A 20,639-nucleotide genomic window follows, 5' to 3' on the forward strand; every position below is an offset into this window, starting at 1 on the left:
TAGCACGTAGGAAGATCATCCTTTTGCTTGACTCTCCCTTTTCTATTTTTGAGCCCTTGAATTTTCTGGTGTATTTCTTGTTCTTTCTCATGAACTTTCCAAATTTCTTAGTGAAAAGAGTCATGTTATCATCCGATTCCGAATCACTTCCTTCACTGGAGCTGTTAGATGATGCCTTAAGTGCTGTAACTTTTTTTGCTTTATTATGCTCATTCTTCCTTTCATTTATTGCTAGTTCATAAGTAATGAGTGATTCAATCAGTTCATCAACCGACAGCTCCTTCAGATTCTTTCCTTCTGCCATTGCAATAGCCTTAGCTTCCCAAACTAGCGGTAGTCCCCTAAGTATTTTCCTAATCAACTCATAAGAAGGGTAAGATTTATCAAGAGCATTTAAAGAATTCGTGATGTGTGTGAATCTAGTATACATGGATTGAATAGATTCATCAGTAGTCATTTTAAATGGCTCATATTCACTAGTAAGCATGTCTATCCTACTATCTTTTACTTCCTTAGTACCTTCATATATGACTTCTAATTTTTCCCAAATCTCTTTAACAGTGTTACAGGTAATCACCCTATTAAACTCATTTACATCTAGTGCATAGAATAGCAAGTTCATTGCAGTAGCATTTATTTACACAGATTTTCAGTCTTCCTCTGTATACTCATCTTCAGTCTTAGGAACACTGACCTTGTCAACTACTTTCATAGGAACATGATTTCCTTTAGATACAATTTTCCACACTTTCCAATCAACATTTAAAAGATATATACTCATTCTTATTTTCCAGTAGGTGTAATTTATACTGCAAAAAATAGGTGGTCTAGTGGACGAGTGTCCCTCACTGAATGAGGTTACACTGATGTGAGCCATGTGATCTTTTTACAAAAATAACAGTTAAGTCTATGTAAACTAGCTCTGATACCAAATGTGAATTACGGTGTTATCCCAAGAGGGGAGTGAATTGGGTACTTTAAAAGATTATGACCTTTAAGATCTAATTTCGAAAAACCTTAAATTACAAACTTTCAAGTTAATGTCTCTGAAAAAATAATTTCTTATAAATAAACGCTTTGGAGATTTTACGGTTTTAAAAACAATCCACTTGATGCAAGAATATCAAGTTATGATCCTTGTAAAAATAATCTTTAATGACACTTAGATCTAGGTTCTAACTATCAAGTAATTTGTAAGATTAAATCTTTGAGTAAAAATATGACTTGAAATATTGCAAAGATTTAAGCAATATTTTTCAAAACAATATTTCTCACAAATATATATTGAAACACTTTTAAAGTTTGCAATCAAATAGTTATTGTAGTAGTAAATATTTGAACGAAAATATATTCAAAAAATATCTCAAATATTTTAGTTTAAACGAATTTTTCTCAAGTATGTATATTCAATCAGTGAATAAAAATATCTAGATTATTATTTTTGTTCCCAAGAAATATATATATATATATATATATATATATATATATAAAATCTAATGAGTATGGGAAAAAAAAAAAGATTTAAATGCGTAAAATAATTTTATCAAACCTCAAACCTCAAGATGAATGATACGTTGCAATAAGATATGATTAAATGTTCTTAAATCTTGAAGATCTAGAATGAGAATGCCCAAAACTTGATGTGTATAAGTTCGAGAAGAAGTGTGTAACACCCCGATCCCGAGGGGCCGGGGATATTAATTTTTTACTACAAATTTACAGCAGAAGCAAAATAGACTTAATTTTTATTAAACCAGAGCGCTAATTATTTATATTACAATCATTTATTTCAAAAGAAGAAAAATTACACAAACATAAATATCTGAAACCATACTAATATTTCTAATCAATCTTTAATTTTCTATCCATACCCATTTGCTTGCTAAGCCAGATTTCCAACATGCTCTTCAAAGTTATCTGAAATAAAAATATGACTGGAGTGAGACGACGCTCAGTAAGTAAATAAGATTATTATTAGTGTGTGGCAAAAATGAGCTTTTTAAAAATTTCATAAAACAATATTTAATATTATAATTTCAAAACTGTCTCTAGAATAAATATAAATTTAAAAATTTTTACATAAAACTTTTACCATCAACTATAATAGTAAAATTTTATAATCATATACTATAACTGTTAAATTAAACTTTTAACTTTAAAACTGTATAAATATTTAATGATAAATATACATATACTTTTTCTTATACGTTTTCTTTAGATCGTCATTTAAGCACTAGAATGATTATTTTCATGTAAATTTATACTTTTCCTTTAAATCATCAGTAACTTTGTACGCGTAATTAAATATGTATAAACATATATTGTAAAAAAACCACCCTTAGGCCTCTTTGCCGTAAGTCATGTTTACCCCCATGACTGGGTTGTGCGGTCCGAAGACTAGACTTAGTTAGCTGGCCGACCAAACTAAATCAACGTACGTAAACTTTAAGTGAGATTTTCCTTATTAAGTTCTGGTCCGGAATCAGGTGTGCACTCAGGAAAAATCCACTAACATAAATAACCACTTTGTAAACAGTATGGGTGCACTCTGATCCGTATAAACTTTAAGCTACGGTATCGAGCATCTGTAACTTTGAACTTTCGTTGCCATGAGGGGTTTTAAAATCATCTTATTATAATTTATGCAATTTAATAATATCGTAAAAATCTCATCTTTACTCATATTTTCATAAAAAAATGCAACATAGAAATAAACTCATGCCACACAATTTTTGTATTAAAAATATATATAATTTTATTTTTGAATAGAAAGAAATGTTGAAAATTCACCCGAGGGAATTAGAACATTTTTTAACCCAAAAATAGATGCAAGTATATTAAAGATAGAACTGGTATAATTAAACATGCGTAAAAATAAACTCATGGTAATTTTGTGGAACTAATTAACATAATTGAAATTTACTTATAAAATAAACTCGAGTATAAATTTTAAATAAAAAAAAACTAACATAATCAAAATTTACTTACCTTCTTTCTTAAGAACATTGTAACTATCTCTAAGAAATGAGATCGGAAAAAGTGGGTGATTGAGAACTTATTCAAAAATTCTCTATCCACCACAAATTCTTTCACTCACTAATCCTTCTCTTCTTTGGAAAATTGTTGTGAAAAATGAAGGTTGAGAGCTCCCTATTTATAAGAAAATTTTGGGGAAGAAATAAAATTTATAAAAGTATGGGGGGATGGGTAAAATTATAATTTTTTTTAAAAATTAAAGAATGGGCAAGGGATGGGCAAGGTATGTGTTGAGTATGGGATGGGGATGGAGGCCATGTGGGAGTGCTTGCCACCATTCCCATTAAATAAATTTTTAATTAATCACTTACCTAATTAATTAGTCAATTAGTTAATTAATTATTTTATTATTTTATTATTTTTCTTAATCATTATTATCATTGTTTTTACTTTTAAACTATTTTTAGTATTATTTATTTTTAAACAAGAATTAAATTTAAATTTTGAAAACTCATGTGGGCCCCACATGGTCTTGTAGGCCCCACACAACTTCGAGACCCGAATGGATCCTACGTAACTCAAATAACACTTATACGATTTTATGCATCCTACATAGCTTTGAGACTCGTGTAAACCTCCATACGATTTCGGGACTCATGTGGGCCCCACACAGTCTTGTGGGCCCCGTATAAGATACCTATATTATTATTATTTAATCATCTATTTTTACAAATTATATTAGTCAAAACATTATTTTATGTACTTATTTACGTATATAAACAGTGTCTTGTGGCTCCGGGATTCATGTGGACCCCACATAGTCTTGTGGGCTCCACATATGATACCTATATTAATATCATCTTATTATATATTTCTACAAATTATGTCTATCAAAACACTATTTTATGTATATATACTTGTTTACGTGTACAAACAGTGTCTATCCTATTTATCCTATGAAATTTCATTTTGACTAGGCCGACCTCCAAGGAGTGACTGAGTCGCAATGGTCTCTGAGCACTCGCTTAGACAAGGTCTTTCTTAGGCATCAAACATGGAATTAAGGATCCTACAGAAAAACACCTCTGTATTGATATTAACTCAATGACCATTTTTATTATTTTATTATTATTGTGCTTTAATCATATATATATTTTTGGGTAATCACAAAGTGTATTTTCGTTTAACGCTCTCAAGATCAATCAAAAAGTGAGGCTCTAGGGTTTAGGGATTTTGTTTATAAAGTTTTCTTTCCTTGTTGCCCTAGATACTTGGAATATCCCTCACTTTTATAACATTTAAATTTGAAAAATTTAAAATCTCCGCAAGGTTTGTCTACTGAGCTATCTGGTGCAGTCTTCTGATGTTCCTTAAAGTACTGAAAATTATAGTCTGGACATAGGGTCAAACAACTGAACTGTAAGTTTAGTCTTCTGAAGTCCCAGCTCAGATGACTGAACTGAAGGTTCAATCTTCTGAGGGTGTTCTACCTATTTTGTGTTTCAACAAATAAATCTTCAATTGAATGAACTAATTCTTTAGTCTTCTAAAAAAATTCTTTAGACGTATGAAGTAAAACTTCAGTTGTTTGAGCGTGCATCTTCAGACTTCTGAGGGTACACCTTAGTTGTCTGGGTAGACCAATTTCGGAATTTTAATTTTGGTTTTTAAAATCCTTTTTGCTCTTTTGCTTTGATGTCTTATAAAACATTTTTCAGGTTTTGAAATAAGGTCTCTAAGTCCATGTTTAACCCTAGAATATTTTCATGAGATGCATGTGTCCTAAGATCAGTTTAGGGTATATTTTGAGCTTCTAGCTATGTCATATAAAATATGCAAATACAATCAATTCAAAATACCCATTTCCATGACAATCTTGAACTTGACGCTTGCATCTTCATTTTTCTACTCTTTTAGTTCTATGGATTGTGCCAAATTGTATATGTTTTAATCCTCGTGGCTTCCATGAGTTCCTCTCCTTTCATTTATCCTAAATAATGTTCCCATCACAATCTCAATGCACATATCAAATACCAAGTGATTTTTCATTATCAAGATAGGATTGGACTCATAGAGTCAATAGAAAAACTTTATTTGTAGCCAACTTTCTATCATAAAGACCCTATAATTTTTTTCACAATTTATGTGCCAAAGTTTCGGTAGAAACATGATGAAAAACACTATCATCACTCCATTGCCGGATGATACCAACGATTTTTCTATTAAACCTATTCCACTCATCATTACTCATGTCTTTAAGCTTTCAACTATCACCCTCAATAGGTTCATCCAAATCTTTGCAAAATAAAAAGTCTTACTTTTTTGTTTTCCAAGTTACCTAATTGCTTCCATTAAAGCTAATCATATGACCAACATTACCATCCATGATTAACACAAACCTAATGAGTCAAAATAACACGACTCTGATACCACTTGTTGGGACAAATATTATATACGAATAATTCTCATAAGTAAATCAATGATGTAATGCAAAATAATAAATAAAATGAGACACACGAAATTTCACGTGGTTCTCTCAAATGTTGAGGTACGTCTACGGGGCACAGCAGTCCAAATTCATTATCACTAAATTCGTACAAAGTGGATATAAAAGGCATTAGCCTTACAAATACACAAGAGTGTATTAACAAGTGTAGCAAGATGGAAAGGCCTCACTAATATTATAAATAAAGCTCCCAAAAAAACCAACCAAAAAAACACAACCAGAAGCTTCAAAAATACTGAAAAATAATATGCAGCCAAGCAGCAGGTTGCTGCTGCAGAAGATGACGACCGGCATTGGTGAGGTGCTGCTGTAGGTGGAGGTTCTGTGTGAGTGGAAAACCCAAATGGAGAAAGAACTAGGAGAGCCGCAACTGCTATGAGTGGAATAAAAAATCAGGAAAAAATGAAAGAAAAACGAAGGGGCTGCTCACTGCTGCTGCTGCGCGTGGCTTGGTGCTGCAAGCGTGAGGGCAGCTTCCTTGGGAAGCCAACGAGAATTTAAAAAAGAACACCTTTCCAATTATTGGGCCCCACAAGGAGGGAAACCCAACACCTAGCACAGTGCTAATGTAGTAGACTGACTTTTGTGTTTTCCATCCTTGTTATAATTGTACCAAGCTTACTCTTCATTCAGACATGAAGTCTAAATGAAGTGGTGTACATATGTTGAGCCCATGCACTTATTATATATATATATATATATATATATATATATATAGATTTTAATAGTATTATCTAAATTCTCTATTGTCATTCTCTATCTAGGTTGACGATCCTCCCAAGTATTTAAGTTATATATTAAAAAAGGCCTTGACCTTCCTTTTTAAGTGTGGGCGTTATGTGTCACTATTGAGTTTGTAAATTGGTCGCATATACTTATCCTACTCTATTGTTGGTTGGGAAATTTCATCATGAGATCATGATGATATATTGAGGTCACAATCCTCATCAAAATCAATTTTGAACTTCTATGATCATGTTGTCAGCTAAATTTCTCATTACAACCAATAAGTACACTATCACTATAGTTGATCTTAGCTTTGTCTCAATGGTGATTGGTAGAGCAATGAGTCCCTAAAGTTGGACTTCTCCATTAAACTCAACCATGTCTTGACTTCTCTTCGTTTGCTAAAGATATGGTAGGAAGTATGTTAATGATGTACTTACCTATTCTTTCTCTAGACATATTTTTGCTCAGTCCACCAACTTAGGATGTCGCTATATGATATGTACAACTAGCCTTACCGATCAGTCAACTATAAATGACATGGATGATCCCTTTTGTGGGTGGGTTGTCATTGGGGGCTTTTCCCTTAGTACAATTATCCACTTCTACAATTAATTACATATTTACACATATAGCCATCTCTTCAAATGAAAGACTCAATCTCATCATTTAAATTTTGTCTATTTGGTGTGTGACAATCTTGATCTTAACAAAATTGCATTATCTATCAATATCTTGCCTTTTTGTAGTAGCATTCATCTTGGCTGGTCAATGTGCCTAGTTATCATTTTATATTTACATCAAAATGTTGACATGGACATGGTTAAGGCTATGTAGTCATTGGATTAAGGTTTTTATTTGGCTTTCTCCTTCTCGAGGCCCTTGGTCTTTTGGCATCATCTTCCTCTTTTCTATTTTCTTGCTACCTAGACTTGATGTAAGCCTTCCATTTTTCCTCAAACATATCTATTAATTTGATCAAGTAGGCTAGTGAAATCCTTTACTACTAATCAAATGAGCTTCAAATTGCTTACATAACTGGCCAAAGTATGAAGTTTAGGTACCATGATAGAATTGCTCCCACTAAGGTCGCAATAAATAATGGCATTTAAGACCCCATAAAGCGTCATAATGCGTTGAAATTTTCCATTGGATCTTTGGTGGTATTCCACCTTTCCACTTATAGTTGTCTAGAGTGTTATGGGAAGCAGCTTGTCCAAAATATCTTAGGTGAATAGGAGTTATCATCAGCGACTAGTCTTGTTAGGCTAACTAGACTTCCCATTACCCATATCCTCCTCCTACTTGGTTTCTTCCTTTCTAGAAACTCATTGTTTCTAATATGATAAATCAACTCAACTGATCTCTACTTGAGTACATCGATCTATACATACAATCGTTATCTTCATCAGATAAAAAACGATAGGAGCAACATTGCATTTTAGGCACTCTTTTTATTGGTTTCTTTAACCTTGGTGAGATCGGTCATTGTTATGTCAGTCATTATCATGTGCATAAGAGTCTGACTACAACAAGATATGCAATTGGGGCATTTTCTTTTTGTGTTGCACAAACTAGATGGTTGCACTCTCTTAGCATACAAGATTTTGAGACTTCAATCAAGTTGAATGCAGTTGTATTGACTATTCTTTCTGCATGGTCTCAACATCTTTCGTGAGCAAGTTTACTTGTGCTTGTAGTGTTGCCCCACGAAGACATGATAATTAAGTATGAAACCAATAGAAAAACTACTTGTATTATTTGCGAAAATGATTCCTAGAGCCTTTGTGTGATTATTTCACGTCATAAAGTCATTATGACTTCTATTTAGGTTTCTTACAAATACTACTAATTGTTATTGTAATAAAATTTTCTATAGTTCAACTAGCTTGGCATGCCAAAACTCGGACCACAAAGGGTTGGAATGCAAAAAACTTGCAAAAGTTAGGAAATCAACTAGACAGAGATCTAGTAACAACTCTTCAATGCTTAAGTCAATAAAAGAGCAATGGAAGAGTAAGCGATGGTTACTTAGTCTTTCACTCCTTGATCAGTATGAAACTTTCATATTTTGAACTATGTTTTTGAGGTTCTAGATTAAAAAATTATCATATTTATACTTATGATTTTGAGGTTTTAGATTAAGAAAGGGACGACTAACATAAACTAGATTCCAATGATCAAGCTATTTGAGCGACATAACAATCTCTTGTTGTGTAAAATCAAATTGCACAGTGCAATAAACATGATCTTATAAATGTAGCACTCAACGGTGAAAATATAGAACAATACAATCACACATATTATACGAAAGCAATAACAACAGACAAAAATGATTACATGGTTAGGAAATGCCTACATCCACAGGAGCAATTGGCAGTATTTCTTACTATCTTATTTCAAAGACACCAACTCTATTACAGATACATCATATACAACGTTTATATAAAGTTCCCGAAAGCTTTCCCTCCAAACCCCAACCAACTTAATGTCCTTATTCAGAATTTAAAAATATGGGTTGAGTTCTCGAGCCAAACCGTCGGCAGTTTGTAGACATACCATCGATGGTTTCAGACAGAGAGCAAAATTTCTCAGAAACTAGGTCAAAACGTCAACAACTAAAGGGCTACCATCGACAGTTTCCCTTACTAACACCAGCATCTTGATTTCCATCATGTTTCTTTTTGTGCATGCCTTCCGCTTAGTATATGAGCCATATATCACAACAACTCCACCTTGGAAATTTACGCCCCTTAGGAGAAACTAAAAACATAAACCCGCTGCTCCACCTTGACCTTGGGACATTAGGTTGCGACTGTCTCCCGTTTAGAAATTAGAGACAAAAACTAAGTCCAAGCAATGCTTGAACTTGTTCGTGGCAGCTCAGGCTTATGCCAAAAACCCTAATTCAATTGTAGATGTTACAACCAGAGACTATACTCTAGACTTCCAACAAGGTCTTCCCACAACAGTAAACACATATCCTGTTACAGACCTCCTGTCATCAAAGCTCCCTGTATAGTCTGCATCAACAAATCTCACAAATGACGGACCACTCTGTTGCTTGCCTAATTACCCCATTGAACCAGCATAGGGGACCTTTGACACATCTCGAACATCACCTTCCATCCTTGGGTACCGAGCAGCAGACAAATTACATTGATTCTCCACAAAACCACCTTGTGATGACAAAAAAAATCTTCCTGCAGTTCTGTTCACAAAGCCACCTTGAGATAACCCCAATCTGTAGTAATTAGGAAAAATAAAATTTAAAAAAAGTAATATAATAATAATAATAAAATAATAAAATAAATAAAATAATTAAATTAACAAGTAAAATGAATAGTATGATAAGGAATATCTATATATATATATATATATATATATATATATATATATAAAGTTGCATAAGCTTCTCCAGGAAGCTTTGCTTCAACTAGTAAGTAATTGCGATAATAATATATATATATATATATATTATTGTACAAGGAAGCCCCATTGTTTTCTCTCTCTCTCTCTCTCTCTCTCTCTTCGATTCCGGGCCAGTTTTACGCCGGATCGACAAACCGAAGCCACCACGACGCTCCTGGCGAAGTTCTCTACAAATATGCCGGAGCGGATCGTTGGAGAAAGCAATTTGGAAGTCATCCCTAAGTTGAGGTAAGACTTTTTAAGCCAAATTTGAAGTTGTGACAGTTGAGAAAAATGTTATACGCGTTGAAATATTAAAGTTTAATACTGAGAGTTTTCGTTTCCAAGGGTGTTGATTGGGAAGTTGGGAATCATCCCTAAGTTGAGTTAAGACTTTTTAAGCCGAATTTGACTTAGTGGTAGTTATAGAAAATGTTGTACGTACGAAAATACTGAACTTTAATTTGCGAGTTTTCATTTTCTGGGTGTTGAGTTGAGAACCCTGCAAGTGCAGGAGAAATTTTTTTAGGGACATTTCAGGAATCAGGTAAGGAGATAAACTAAACTAGTTGTTTTTTTTAGAAAATGTATGTATATATATATATATATATATATATATTTATATATAAGTTTTATATTTGCAAAATACTGTGAAAATGATCGTATGATTGAATATGTGAAAATCCGTTTGTGTGGCATGAGTATAAAATGTATGAAAAACTGTTTTCTGGGAATGTGATTATGGCACAGGTTTTTATGATGGGAAATTCGGCGTATGGGCCGAGATATTTTTATATGTATATGTGATTTGCCGGCGTACAGACTGTGCTATGTGGATGAGATTTGCTAGCGTACGGGCTGTGCTATGTGATTTGCCGGCATACGGGCCGAGCTATGTGATTTGCCGGCTTACGGGATGAGCTATGTGATTTTCCAGTGTACGGGCCGAGTTATGTGTTTTGCCAGCGTACAGGTTGTGCTATGTGGGTGTACGAGCCGAGCTATGATAAAATGTGTAATTCCAGCGTATAGGCCAATGATTTTCATGAAATATGTATATGTGAAAGATGATATGATTGATTTGATAATTATTGATATGAGATATCCATGTATCACGATTTTTAGTATATGTATATGATATCAGAACCTGGTTGGCTTGGTCTAGACTAGCATTTGCACGGTACCGTTGCTATGTGTCCATGGTCTTCGTGATCATGATATTTGTGTTAACGTTGCTGTACGAAGTGGTGTGAGATTGGATGGTCGATGTGGTTATTTTCAAGAAGTGTGCTGTTATCGCCCCTGGTGCATGGACTAGTCTGGGTAGACCCATCGGACCTACAGACTACTGTTTGACTTGGCAGTGGTCGGCCAACCATTGTCAGGTCTCGTCTTCGGGCCACACAACCTAGTCATGTGGGGGTAATACATGACAACAGCCAGCTAACCTACCAAGATTGTTTTATGTTATTATTATTATTATGAGATGAGATATATTATGAAAATGCAGTATGTTCTGCCATGTTTTAATTTATATATAAGTTTTCCCAAATTTGATAAACAGTACTGAACATGTTATGTATGATATATGTTGAACACAGAATACTCATGTTACCACACACTAATATTAGTTTATTTCCCTTACTGAGATGTGTCTCACCCCTAAATTTTACATACTTTTCAAGAGCCCCTGATAGGCGAGCGGGAAAAGCCCCGCTGACCTAGTGCTGGATATTTGCCCTCTTTGAAGGGTAAGATTCGTTTTGTAGGGACAGTTAGATTTTGTAGAAAATGTCCCTAGATATGATTTTTGGGATGTATATACTAGGATACAGTGATTACAGTAACTCTGGTGTTGTAATACACATTGTGATGTATGATATGATGGTATGTATATGATTATACATTTTTTGTTGCGTAGGCTTCTGCTGTATGTTCTGATGTATCCCTGGTAACCACGAGTCCAGGTGGATTATGACCTGCTGAGCTGGAATGTGAGATGTGCGGTATTGATTTTATGATGATATTATTATAAAAAAAAATATGTGGAAAATGAGCAGGTCGTGACACAATCTCCCTCTAGCTTTGTCGACAAAGCCACCCTGAGATAACCCCAATTTCCCTACAGCTCTGTCCTTGTGAATCTCCAAACCAAGAATTTGCTTGGCCGTACCAAAAACCTTCATGTCAAAACCTTTCAACAGAGTTCCCAACTAAATAGCCTCAGTCAAAGCCTTCCCAGCAAATAATATGTCATCCACAAATAATAGAAACATTGACCCCTTGCATCCTATCACCCTCTTCCATTCTATAAGCTCCACCAACTCCCACATCTGATTCTTATGTAGTAACTCCATTTCCTCCACCATAACACTCATCCATATATTTTTTCCTTTACTATGCACTGCATCTTGAAAAATAGTAGGAACCTTACTATTAGTAATGAATGCATAAAATACCAGAACATTAAATTTATACCTAAGTGGTGGTCTGATAGTACATCTGGACGTGTTGTTTTCTTGCTGGTCTCTCATGTTAAAACTCCCTACAATATGAATCATGACATCTTTGTCCTGAGTTTGTAACTCCACCTGCATTACATGTTCATTGCTGTTGTGGTTTTCTGACACTTTTTTCTCTTCCTTTACCCGAGTACGCTGCACCATGGCTTTTACACCAAAAACCATGTCTCCACTAACACCACCTTGTTTGTCCTCAGATCACCCAACTTGAGCCCATCTTTCTTATACTCTAGAAAGATGTACCGTTCGGACATTACACCAAGCCTAGATCTCACCTCACTAGAAACGTGCACTTGTGGACATCCAAACACTCTCACATCAGAGTGTTCGTCTACCGCACAACCTATCCACATCTCTCCTGCAACTTTCCCATCTAGTGATACCCTTGGCGATCGGTTAAATGAGAAACTTGCCATACTCATTGTTTTCACCAAGAAGTTCCTTGCAAACCCTGCATACAACCTGTCATGCTCACAAAACTCCTTGAATTGAATTAGCGTACTCAATACAAATGTATGACCTGAGGATCTCTCTCCCGGTCTGGTTTTCCACATTAGCCACAAGTTAAACCTGGCAAACACCTCTGACTTGTGTCGCATGAGATATACCAAGACCTTTTGTGATAAACCCATGAAATACATATGTCCACCCCATGATCCTATCCTCACCAGTCCCTAACCATTTGAATACATGTAGTCAACCACGTGCCCTAACCGCATTTGTTACAAAGCATCTGACTCAGATTCTACAGCTGTAGCTCCACCTACAACTGTGATACTCTGCAGTGCATAGATATTTCTCACTAATTTTTTTCCTTTCAACACCATTAAATCGCCTTCACACACTTTTATTATCCCACTTTTAGACTTGTAACCCATTACAATCTAAAGTGCCTAATGAAATCACATTCCTTAGATCCGATACATGCCTTACATCACATAAATTTCTCATAACACCATCATACATCTTAATTCTGATATTTCTTATTCCATTTATTTTGAATACAACATCATTTCCCATTAGAACATAACCATAATTAATTGACTTGTAAGTGTTGAACCAATTTCTATCTGGTGTCATGTGATAAGAATATCCGAAATCTAGGATCTAAGAATCCGTGAGGCGTTTTGAACTTGATGAAACAAATAGCATATCACCATCATTGCTCTCTGAGTCTCCTTCCACTACATTGGCAGATTTTGACGAACCCTTTTGATTTCCAGCATTCCTTTTCTTCCACTCCGAACACTTCGATTTTATGTGCCCATTTTTACCGCACTTAAAACACCTTATGTCCTTCTTCTTACCAAACTGCGACCAAGATCTCGCTCCGGAATTCTCCCATGTTCAAGGTTACCCTTCACCACAAGCCATTCACCTAGTGAAATCTCATCGCCGGCCCTCTTTCTTTGATGAAAACTCAACAATGCGCTTGTTACCTCTTCCAAATTCAGGGTTTCTTTGCTCCATGTTGGTGTCGTAACCAAGTTTTCATACGTGTGAGATGCAAGTAAGGACTTCAATAGCATCTGCGCCTTGTCATCTTCCTCGAATATCATATCAATCTGGATTAAATCACTTCTAATTTGATTTAATGTTGGTTCGAATCCTAACCTTCCACCATCTTAAGCTAATATAACCTTTACTTAAGAAATAATTTATTCCAAAGAGACTTAGACATATACTGACTTTTTAGTTTCTGCCAAACTGCTGCCAGAGAATCCTCTTCCATTACGTGATACAACACATCATCGACCAAACATAATCTGATAGTAGCCACAACCTTTGCTTCCAATTCTTTCCAACTTGTATCATCCATGCTTTCCTGTTGAACTCCGTATAAGGCATTCACCATACCTTGTTGCACTATTAGATCTTTCACCCTTTTCTACAATAAACCGAAGTTTCTAGTTCCATCGAACTTGACAACATCGAACTTTACAAAAGAAGTTTCAGATGCCATTACAACAATGCTCTAATACCAATTTGTTGTGTAAAATTGAATTGCATGGAGGAATAAACACGATCTTACAAACACAACACTCAACGGTAAAAATACAAAACAACACAATCACATAGATTATGTAAAAGCAATAACAAAAGACACAGAATTACGTGGTTCAGCAATGCCTACATCCACCGGAGCAATCGACAGTATTTTTTACTATCTTCTATCAAAGACAACATATATATAAAATTCCCGGAGGCTTTCTCCTGCTGACACCGGCATCTTAATTTCCATTATTTTTTCTTTTTGTGCATGCCTTCCACTCAATATGTGAGCTACATATCGCAACACCGCTCAATTAACATTTTAAGTTTGTCAGACTAAAAAATGTACCAGCTAGATCCAACTGGGGTTAATTTATTGCTTAAGCTGTCTCCAGTTTGTATTGGGTGCCAAGCTGTTTCCACTTTGTATTGGGTGCCAAGCTGTTTCCAGTTTGCATTGGGTGCCACTGCGGGGCTAATCTAAAGCATTGCCAGGCAATAGGAAATGCCATCCTGCTCATGAGTGTTTCAATTATAAGTTTTTTTTTTTTTAACATGAAAGCCATGTTTAGTTAATTGTGGCAGAATGCTACAACTCCACCTAAATGAACAAATTTGATGTGGAACACGAATCAAACAGAAGCATTGATGAGGATGGAAAGCCTTAATTCTGCATGAAGCTTTAAATTTGCATTTGGCACCATGAAGCTCTGATTTGAACTCGTCAATTTGAATAACGCATTTAAGAGCATGGAGTTCCAACCAAAATTGAAATTGTGCAAAGTTGGACAAAATATAATAAGAAATTGTATTGTATTCTAAATTCCATACAATTACAAAACTACGACTCAAAACTCTTTAATCTCAAATGCTATGTAATTAAAATTAAACTTCACACTGAACAGTCAGACAGAATACTGAAAAATGAAAAAAAGGCCCTGGCCTTTGCTGAGTTGTTTCAGAATCAGAATATGTAAATATATTGTCATGAGTCATTCTGTCTAGTTTATGATATTGTTTCAGAATCAGAATATGTGAATATATTGTCGTAAGCCATTCGGTCAAGTTTATAGGGATTACTTGTGAAAACCAGATTCAAAACAATCACAACAGCTTAAATTTAGAATTTGATAAAGATGTACACATTCATCTCATAACTTCAGCCGTACTTTTCTAATGTAAATAGTCCTCTACATGGCCGTGTCACTACAAGAAGCATAACTTGGAAACACCTGCAGGCCAAGAGAATGAATAAACCTTCCATGAGTGCACCTTTTACCAAGAGCTCTCTCTCTAGCAATCAATTCATAACTTGGAAACGCCTGCAGGCCAAAAGAATGTATAAACCTTCCATGAATGCACCTTTTACCAAGAGCTCTCTCTCTAGCAATCAATTCTTGCATGGTCTCTGGGCACAGAATCATGTAATGAATCCCCTATCTTTCGGTTTTAGGTGTTATCAGAAAACCCCGAAAAATGTTGCAACAGCAAACACTAGAAACAGTCCACCACCCAAGTAGCCAACCTAATCCCATCAACAATGAAGAGGTGAGTTTGGTTGAAGTAACTTGCAAAATTTCAAAAGCAATGAAAGAAATTAAGCTCTTACGATTTTTTCAGAAATGTAGTTTGCAAGAAACGCTCCTCCCAGAATTGCAATAGATGTTGCAAGAAGGTGTCCAGCAATGGCTCCGCTGGCTACACCCCATGGTGACTGAAGAAATAAAAGATGAAATTGCTGCTATGAACTATGGAAGGGTGACATTTTATGTTATGCATGAAACTTTATAGAACTGTACCTGTGCAGCACCAAGAGCAATTGTAGCAAGCATTGAGCGGTCTCCCCATTCCTACAAGCAATCACAAAACAGTAAAATTGTCAAGTAGGTTTCAGGATGCTAAACATTGTAACACTTCAAATACCCAAAAGAAAGTTTTCTGCCTCCCTTTTCCCAGGATTGTCAGGCACATCAGAGTACAAAGGACTCCAGTCTTGCCAACAAAATCCAAAACAGGTTTCTAGAACAAACCTTTTGTATGGCATGAAGAAAGGAACCTCCACACTGTTATGTGGGGCTGTATACTGGAAACATGGCAACAATTTTGGAAAAATGGGTATCGATGAAATACTTGTTCTTTGTCTTCATACTTGATAAAATGAGTGCAAAAAAGCAGACACCATCTAATCCCAATGAAGTAATGATACAAACAAGGAAAGGAAGATGCTTACAGCAAAGAATACAAGGCTGAATGACTTCCATACAATTTCAAGTGGGTTTGAGAGCTGTTTTGACACCTGAGGATGGTAGAATGAGTTATTTTAAAGAGATCTCTAAGGCACAATCATCCATAACATGCCCGCATGCAAGCATGCATGAACTTGTGAATACAAGAAATTAGGAAATTTATTTGGAAAGGACTACATAGAAGGCTTGCTTCTAAATTAGAAGATTACCTTTTCCTTCACAAGTTCCTCAGCTTCAACAAATTCATCAAGTTCTGAGCTTGTGTTGTTGCCACTCTTTACTACATTTGATGGAAGGTCCCATGCATCCTTTATTGATTTGAGGCCGAAGAACATTAACAGAATTACTGCGGCATATTCTCCAATTGGCAAGGCTGCTCAAGTGACCACCAATTTACCAAAATATTAGAGAGTACAGATGCTCATCAGGCCAAAAAATATAATATGTCGAAGATATGATGATGGTTGAAGGATCTACTAACTGATATCTCACCTTGTAGCATGTAAAATAAGTGCAAATAGAAACATGTTCTACTTCAGTTATGAGTGCAAACAGATACATGTTATACTTCAGTTGTCATTATTTAGCTGACGAAAAAAAGAGTATATAACCTAACGCTGACTCAACGAAAAAAGAATAGCTACTCTAGCCACATGAAATGACTGCAATATCCTTGAAAATCATTTTCATATTATAAGTTCCAAAACAGGTAGAAGTTAGAAGAAAAGTCAGGCTAAATGTTCGCTTCTTGCTGGGCACTTCAGCTGGGCTAATAATTTTCAGATTCAACCTAGTCAGATAAGTGGACAATCATTTTTATATCAATGCATTTATATATCAAGGCTGGTGGATGAATAAATATATTTTTATGTCAAGATTGGTTATGGAACTATGTTTGGGTTTTGGACCTAGAAGAGGCCATATAGGAGGAATTCCCAAAATATCATTCATCTAATGTGGTGCTTTCCATGTTCAGCATCAAAAGATATATATATGGGATTCTGGAAAGTTCCATGTTGTCAGTAATAACATTTTTAAATGAGATCTTCATTGGCAATACTAATTCAAAGACATATTCAGAAATAAATGCAGTGCAGCATTTGTGATAAGGTTACATCTACTGAGGACAATATGAATTAAAGGCAGTCAAGATGTAAGTCGTACCTAATGAAGGGCAAGGACTGGTAAAAAAAAATGTATGTTTTAGGGGGATGCACTACAATGACAATGGACAAGGGGAAAACAAGGGAAAAAAAGAACAGTTGAGTTTATGACAAAGAAATGACAAGCTATAACATATAACAAAGTAAAGCCCAAAAGGATAATAAAGAAAGAGTCATGCAGCATGCTATACTCATTTTCTTGAAAGAAAAAAAATGACATAATTAGTAGGTCTACAGGCATACGTTGTTACTAAAGTTTATATTAGCCACAGAAGAAAATATGGTGAGAAATAAAATGAGAATTTTAGGCTTACTTGTCTGAAATTGTGCAGGAACTGAATGAAATATCCGCCCTATGACAACTGACAGGACTGTCATTAGGGAGAGAGCACCCATTGACCCCAACAGAACCTAATCATCAATTTAATTGTAATAACACAATCATTCCCGAAAGTAACCATATTTTTTTCAACATAATGTATTCAAATCCGGAGTACAAATAAATGTTTGCAATGTAACTCACATCAACTCAAACCAAGAAGATGTCCTCCAAGTTTAGTATATTCACATGAAAGGTGTACAATCAACCTCAATGAAGACATTTCACAGAAGCAGCCATATTGAAGGACACACAAAAAGCTGAAATTTGGTTATGATTTAAGACTAAATTCAAACTCACAAAGAATCCTTTCGTAAGAATCAATGCGAAAATTCTTTAAGAAGATGACTAAGAGACGAGAGGGGCAACTGGGACCCACAAAGAGTGTTGGATAAAATAGGTTGCAAGTTAGCTAATCCTTTTGAAGGTTGTTGTGTACCCTATAAATTATGATCGAAAAACAAAATGGAGTGGAGAAGGAATTACTTAAATTTGCCTCCTCAGTCAATAATGAAGGCAGGAACAGTCAGAGAGATGGGGGGTTAGTAACGTGTCTAGATGAAGCTGTCGAGTTGGAAAGTTGGGAGGTGGGGAGAGTGCAATGTGTGTTTTTTTTTTGGGGGGGGGGGGGGGGGGGGGGGATTAAAACGATTTTGTTTTATGAGGCAACTGAAGCTTTTGAAAGATAAACTCAGAACTTGGAATTTGGAGGTTTTTGGAAACTTTTGAGAGAAGCGGCTAGCTGGCAGCAGAAGTTTAGAACTTTAGATTGAATTGTGTTAAGTAGTGGGATTTTAATATGAGACTCTTTCATTGAGTGGCAAGTGGGAGAAGAAGAGGGAATTTCATAAAAGGATTGGAGGATGATAGGGCGTGGTTACGAGGGACCCTGTTTGCATTGCAAGTATGACTACTGATTTTTTTTGGAATCTTCTTTCTAAGGAGGGAGGCAAGGCTATGTGATTGAGGGGTTGGATTGGTGCCCTATTCCCACAAAGAAAGCTATACGGGTTCAGAGGCCTTTTGAGGAGGAGGAAATTAGAAGTTCAATATTTGATTTGGATTGAGAGAAAGGCTTCTGAGCCAGATGAATTCACAATGGGGCCTTGTTTCAGGATGGCTGAAATATTGTTCAGGAATTGTTTTAACAAGGATATTGTCAAAGTTTTTATTTATTTATTCATTTATGATTTTCTCCATAATTGGATTGTGGTTAGGAGCACTACTCCCACATTCATTACCCTGGGCCTTAAAAAAAATTTACTAATAGAGTCAAGGATTTCAGGCCAATTAGTCTACTACTGTGGTAACTGGTGTATGTATAAAGTCTTAAATTTCAATTTCAACTAAAATTTTGAGGCTTCAAAAGTACGGAAATATCAATGGAAATTTTGATTTCAATGTCAATGTCAATTTCAATTTGAAAAAACAACAGAAATTAGAAGTAAAGTATAGAATTCTTTTATGAAACTTTAGAAATGGTTAATAGATAGAATAACACAAGTTCTAGGACTAATACGTTGTAAATTAAATACATATATGTTGTGAATGAGGTGCAATCAACAACATCACAAGAAAACCAAGCCTTAAGTCCTTTTCCGCCAATTTATGCAATCATGGACCATTTCTTTTGATAGATTCAGGGATGTTAAATCCTTACTCACTATCTCTTTCCAAGTTATTTTAGGTCTACCCCTACCCCTTCTACCGCCCCTCCACAGTAACTAACTCACTCTTCCTTACTGGCGCACTATGTGGCCTACGTTGCAAGTGTCCATACCATTTGAGTTGTCTCTCCCTTATTAGGAGTTATACCCAACGTACCGCGAATATGTTCATTTCTTAATTTATCTTTCAATGCTATACCACTCATCCATATAAGCATTCTCATCTTGGCAACATTTACTTTTTGGATATTCTGTTTCTTTGATGCTCAACATTTTGATCCATATAGCATAGCTGGTCTTATAGCTGTCCTATAAAACTTACTTTTCTAATTTTAAGGGTATTCTACGATCACAAAGCACACTTGAAACACTTCTCCATTTTACCCAACCTGTTTTAACTCTATGCATTTCATCATCTTCAATTTCTCCTTCAGCTTGCATAATAGATCAAAGGTATCAAAATATAGAAGTGCTATTTATTTCTTCATCATCAAGTTTAACATTGTCTCCAATATTCCTCCTACCATTACTGAAATTGCATTTCATATATTTTGTCTTATTTCTACTTATCCTAAAGCCTCTAGATTCCAAAGCTTCTCTCCATAATTCTAACTCAGCCTCTATTCCATCCCTAGTTTCATCAATTAATATAAAATCATTTGCAAAAAATATACACCATGGAACCTCCTTTTGAAAACTCTTAGTCAGTTGGTCCATCAATAAAGCAAAAAGATAAGGGCTCAAAGCAGATCCTTGATGTACACCTATAGTAATTTGAAATTCTCTAGTTCCTCTATCTATAGTCCTTACACTAGTCATTGCTCCATTGTACATATCCTTAATGACATCAGTATACCTACTATATACACCTTTTTTTGCTAAAACCCACCATAGAACTTCTCCCGGTATCCTATCATATGCTTTCTCTAAGTCAATAAATATCATATGTAAGTCCTTCTTCTTTTCCCTAAACTTTTCCATTAAACTTCTTAAAAGATATATAACTTCTGTGGTAAATCTCCCAGGCATAAAACCAAATTGATTTTCTGAG

At 35.2% G+C, this 20,639-nt stretch overlaps 1 protein-coding gene across 6 annotated transcripts in view; it reads right to left on the reverse strand.

Annotated features, from left to right (window-relative positions):
* Positions 1–15,128: 15,128 nt before the first annotated feature.
* LOC131151867 (protein PAM71-homolog, chloroplastic) overlaps positions 15,129–20,639 on the reverse strand; it is a 51,993-nt gene continuing 46,482 nt past the window's right edge. For 2 of the 6 annotated variants that reach the window (XM_058103319.1, XM_058103318.1), the window contains exons 5-10: positions 17,857–17,953; positions 16,589–16,752; positions 16,364–16,429; positions 15,933–15,983; positions 15,743–15,847; positions 15,129–15,658 (exon numbers count right to left, since the gene is read on the reverse strand). In XM_058103319.1, coding sequence (XP_057959302.1) covers positions 15,593–15,658; positions 15,743–15,847; positions 15,933–15,983; positions 16,364–16,429; positions 16,589–16,752; positions 17,857–17,953 — 549 coding nt within the window. In that variant the 3' untranslated portion in view covers positions 15,129–15,592. Of the gene's footprint in view, positions 15,659–15,742; positions 15,872–15,932; positions 15,984–16,339; positions 16,430–16,588; positions 16,753–17,856; positions 17,954–20,639 lie in introns of all 6 variants that reach the window. The other 4 variants (XM_058103322.1, XM_058103321.1, XR_009135782.1 and 1 more) reach the window with 3 other exon arrangements.

This window comes from Malania oleifera, chromosome 3 (genome assembly GCF_029873635.1).
Source record: "Malania oleifera isolate guangnan ecotype guangnan chromosome 3, ASM2987363v1, whole genome shotgun sequence".
NCBI lineage: Eukaryota > Viridiplantae > Streptophyta > Magnoliopsida > Santalales > Ximeniaceae > Malania > Malania oleifera.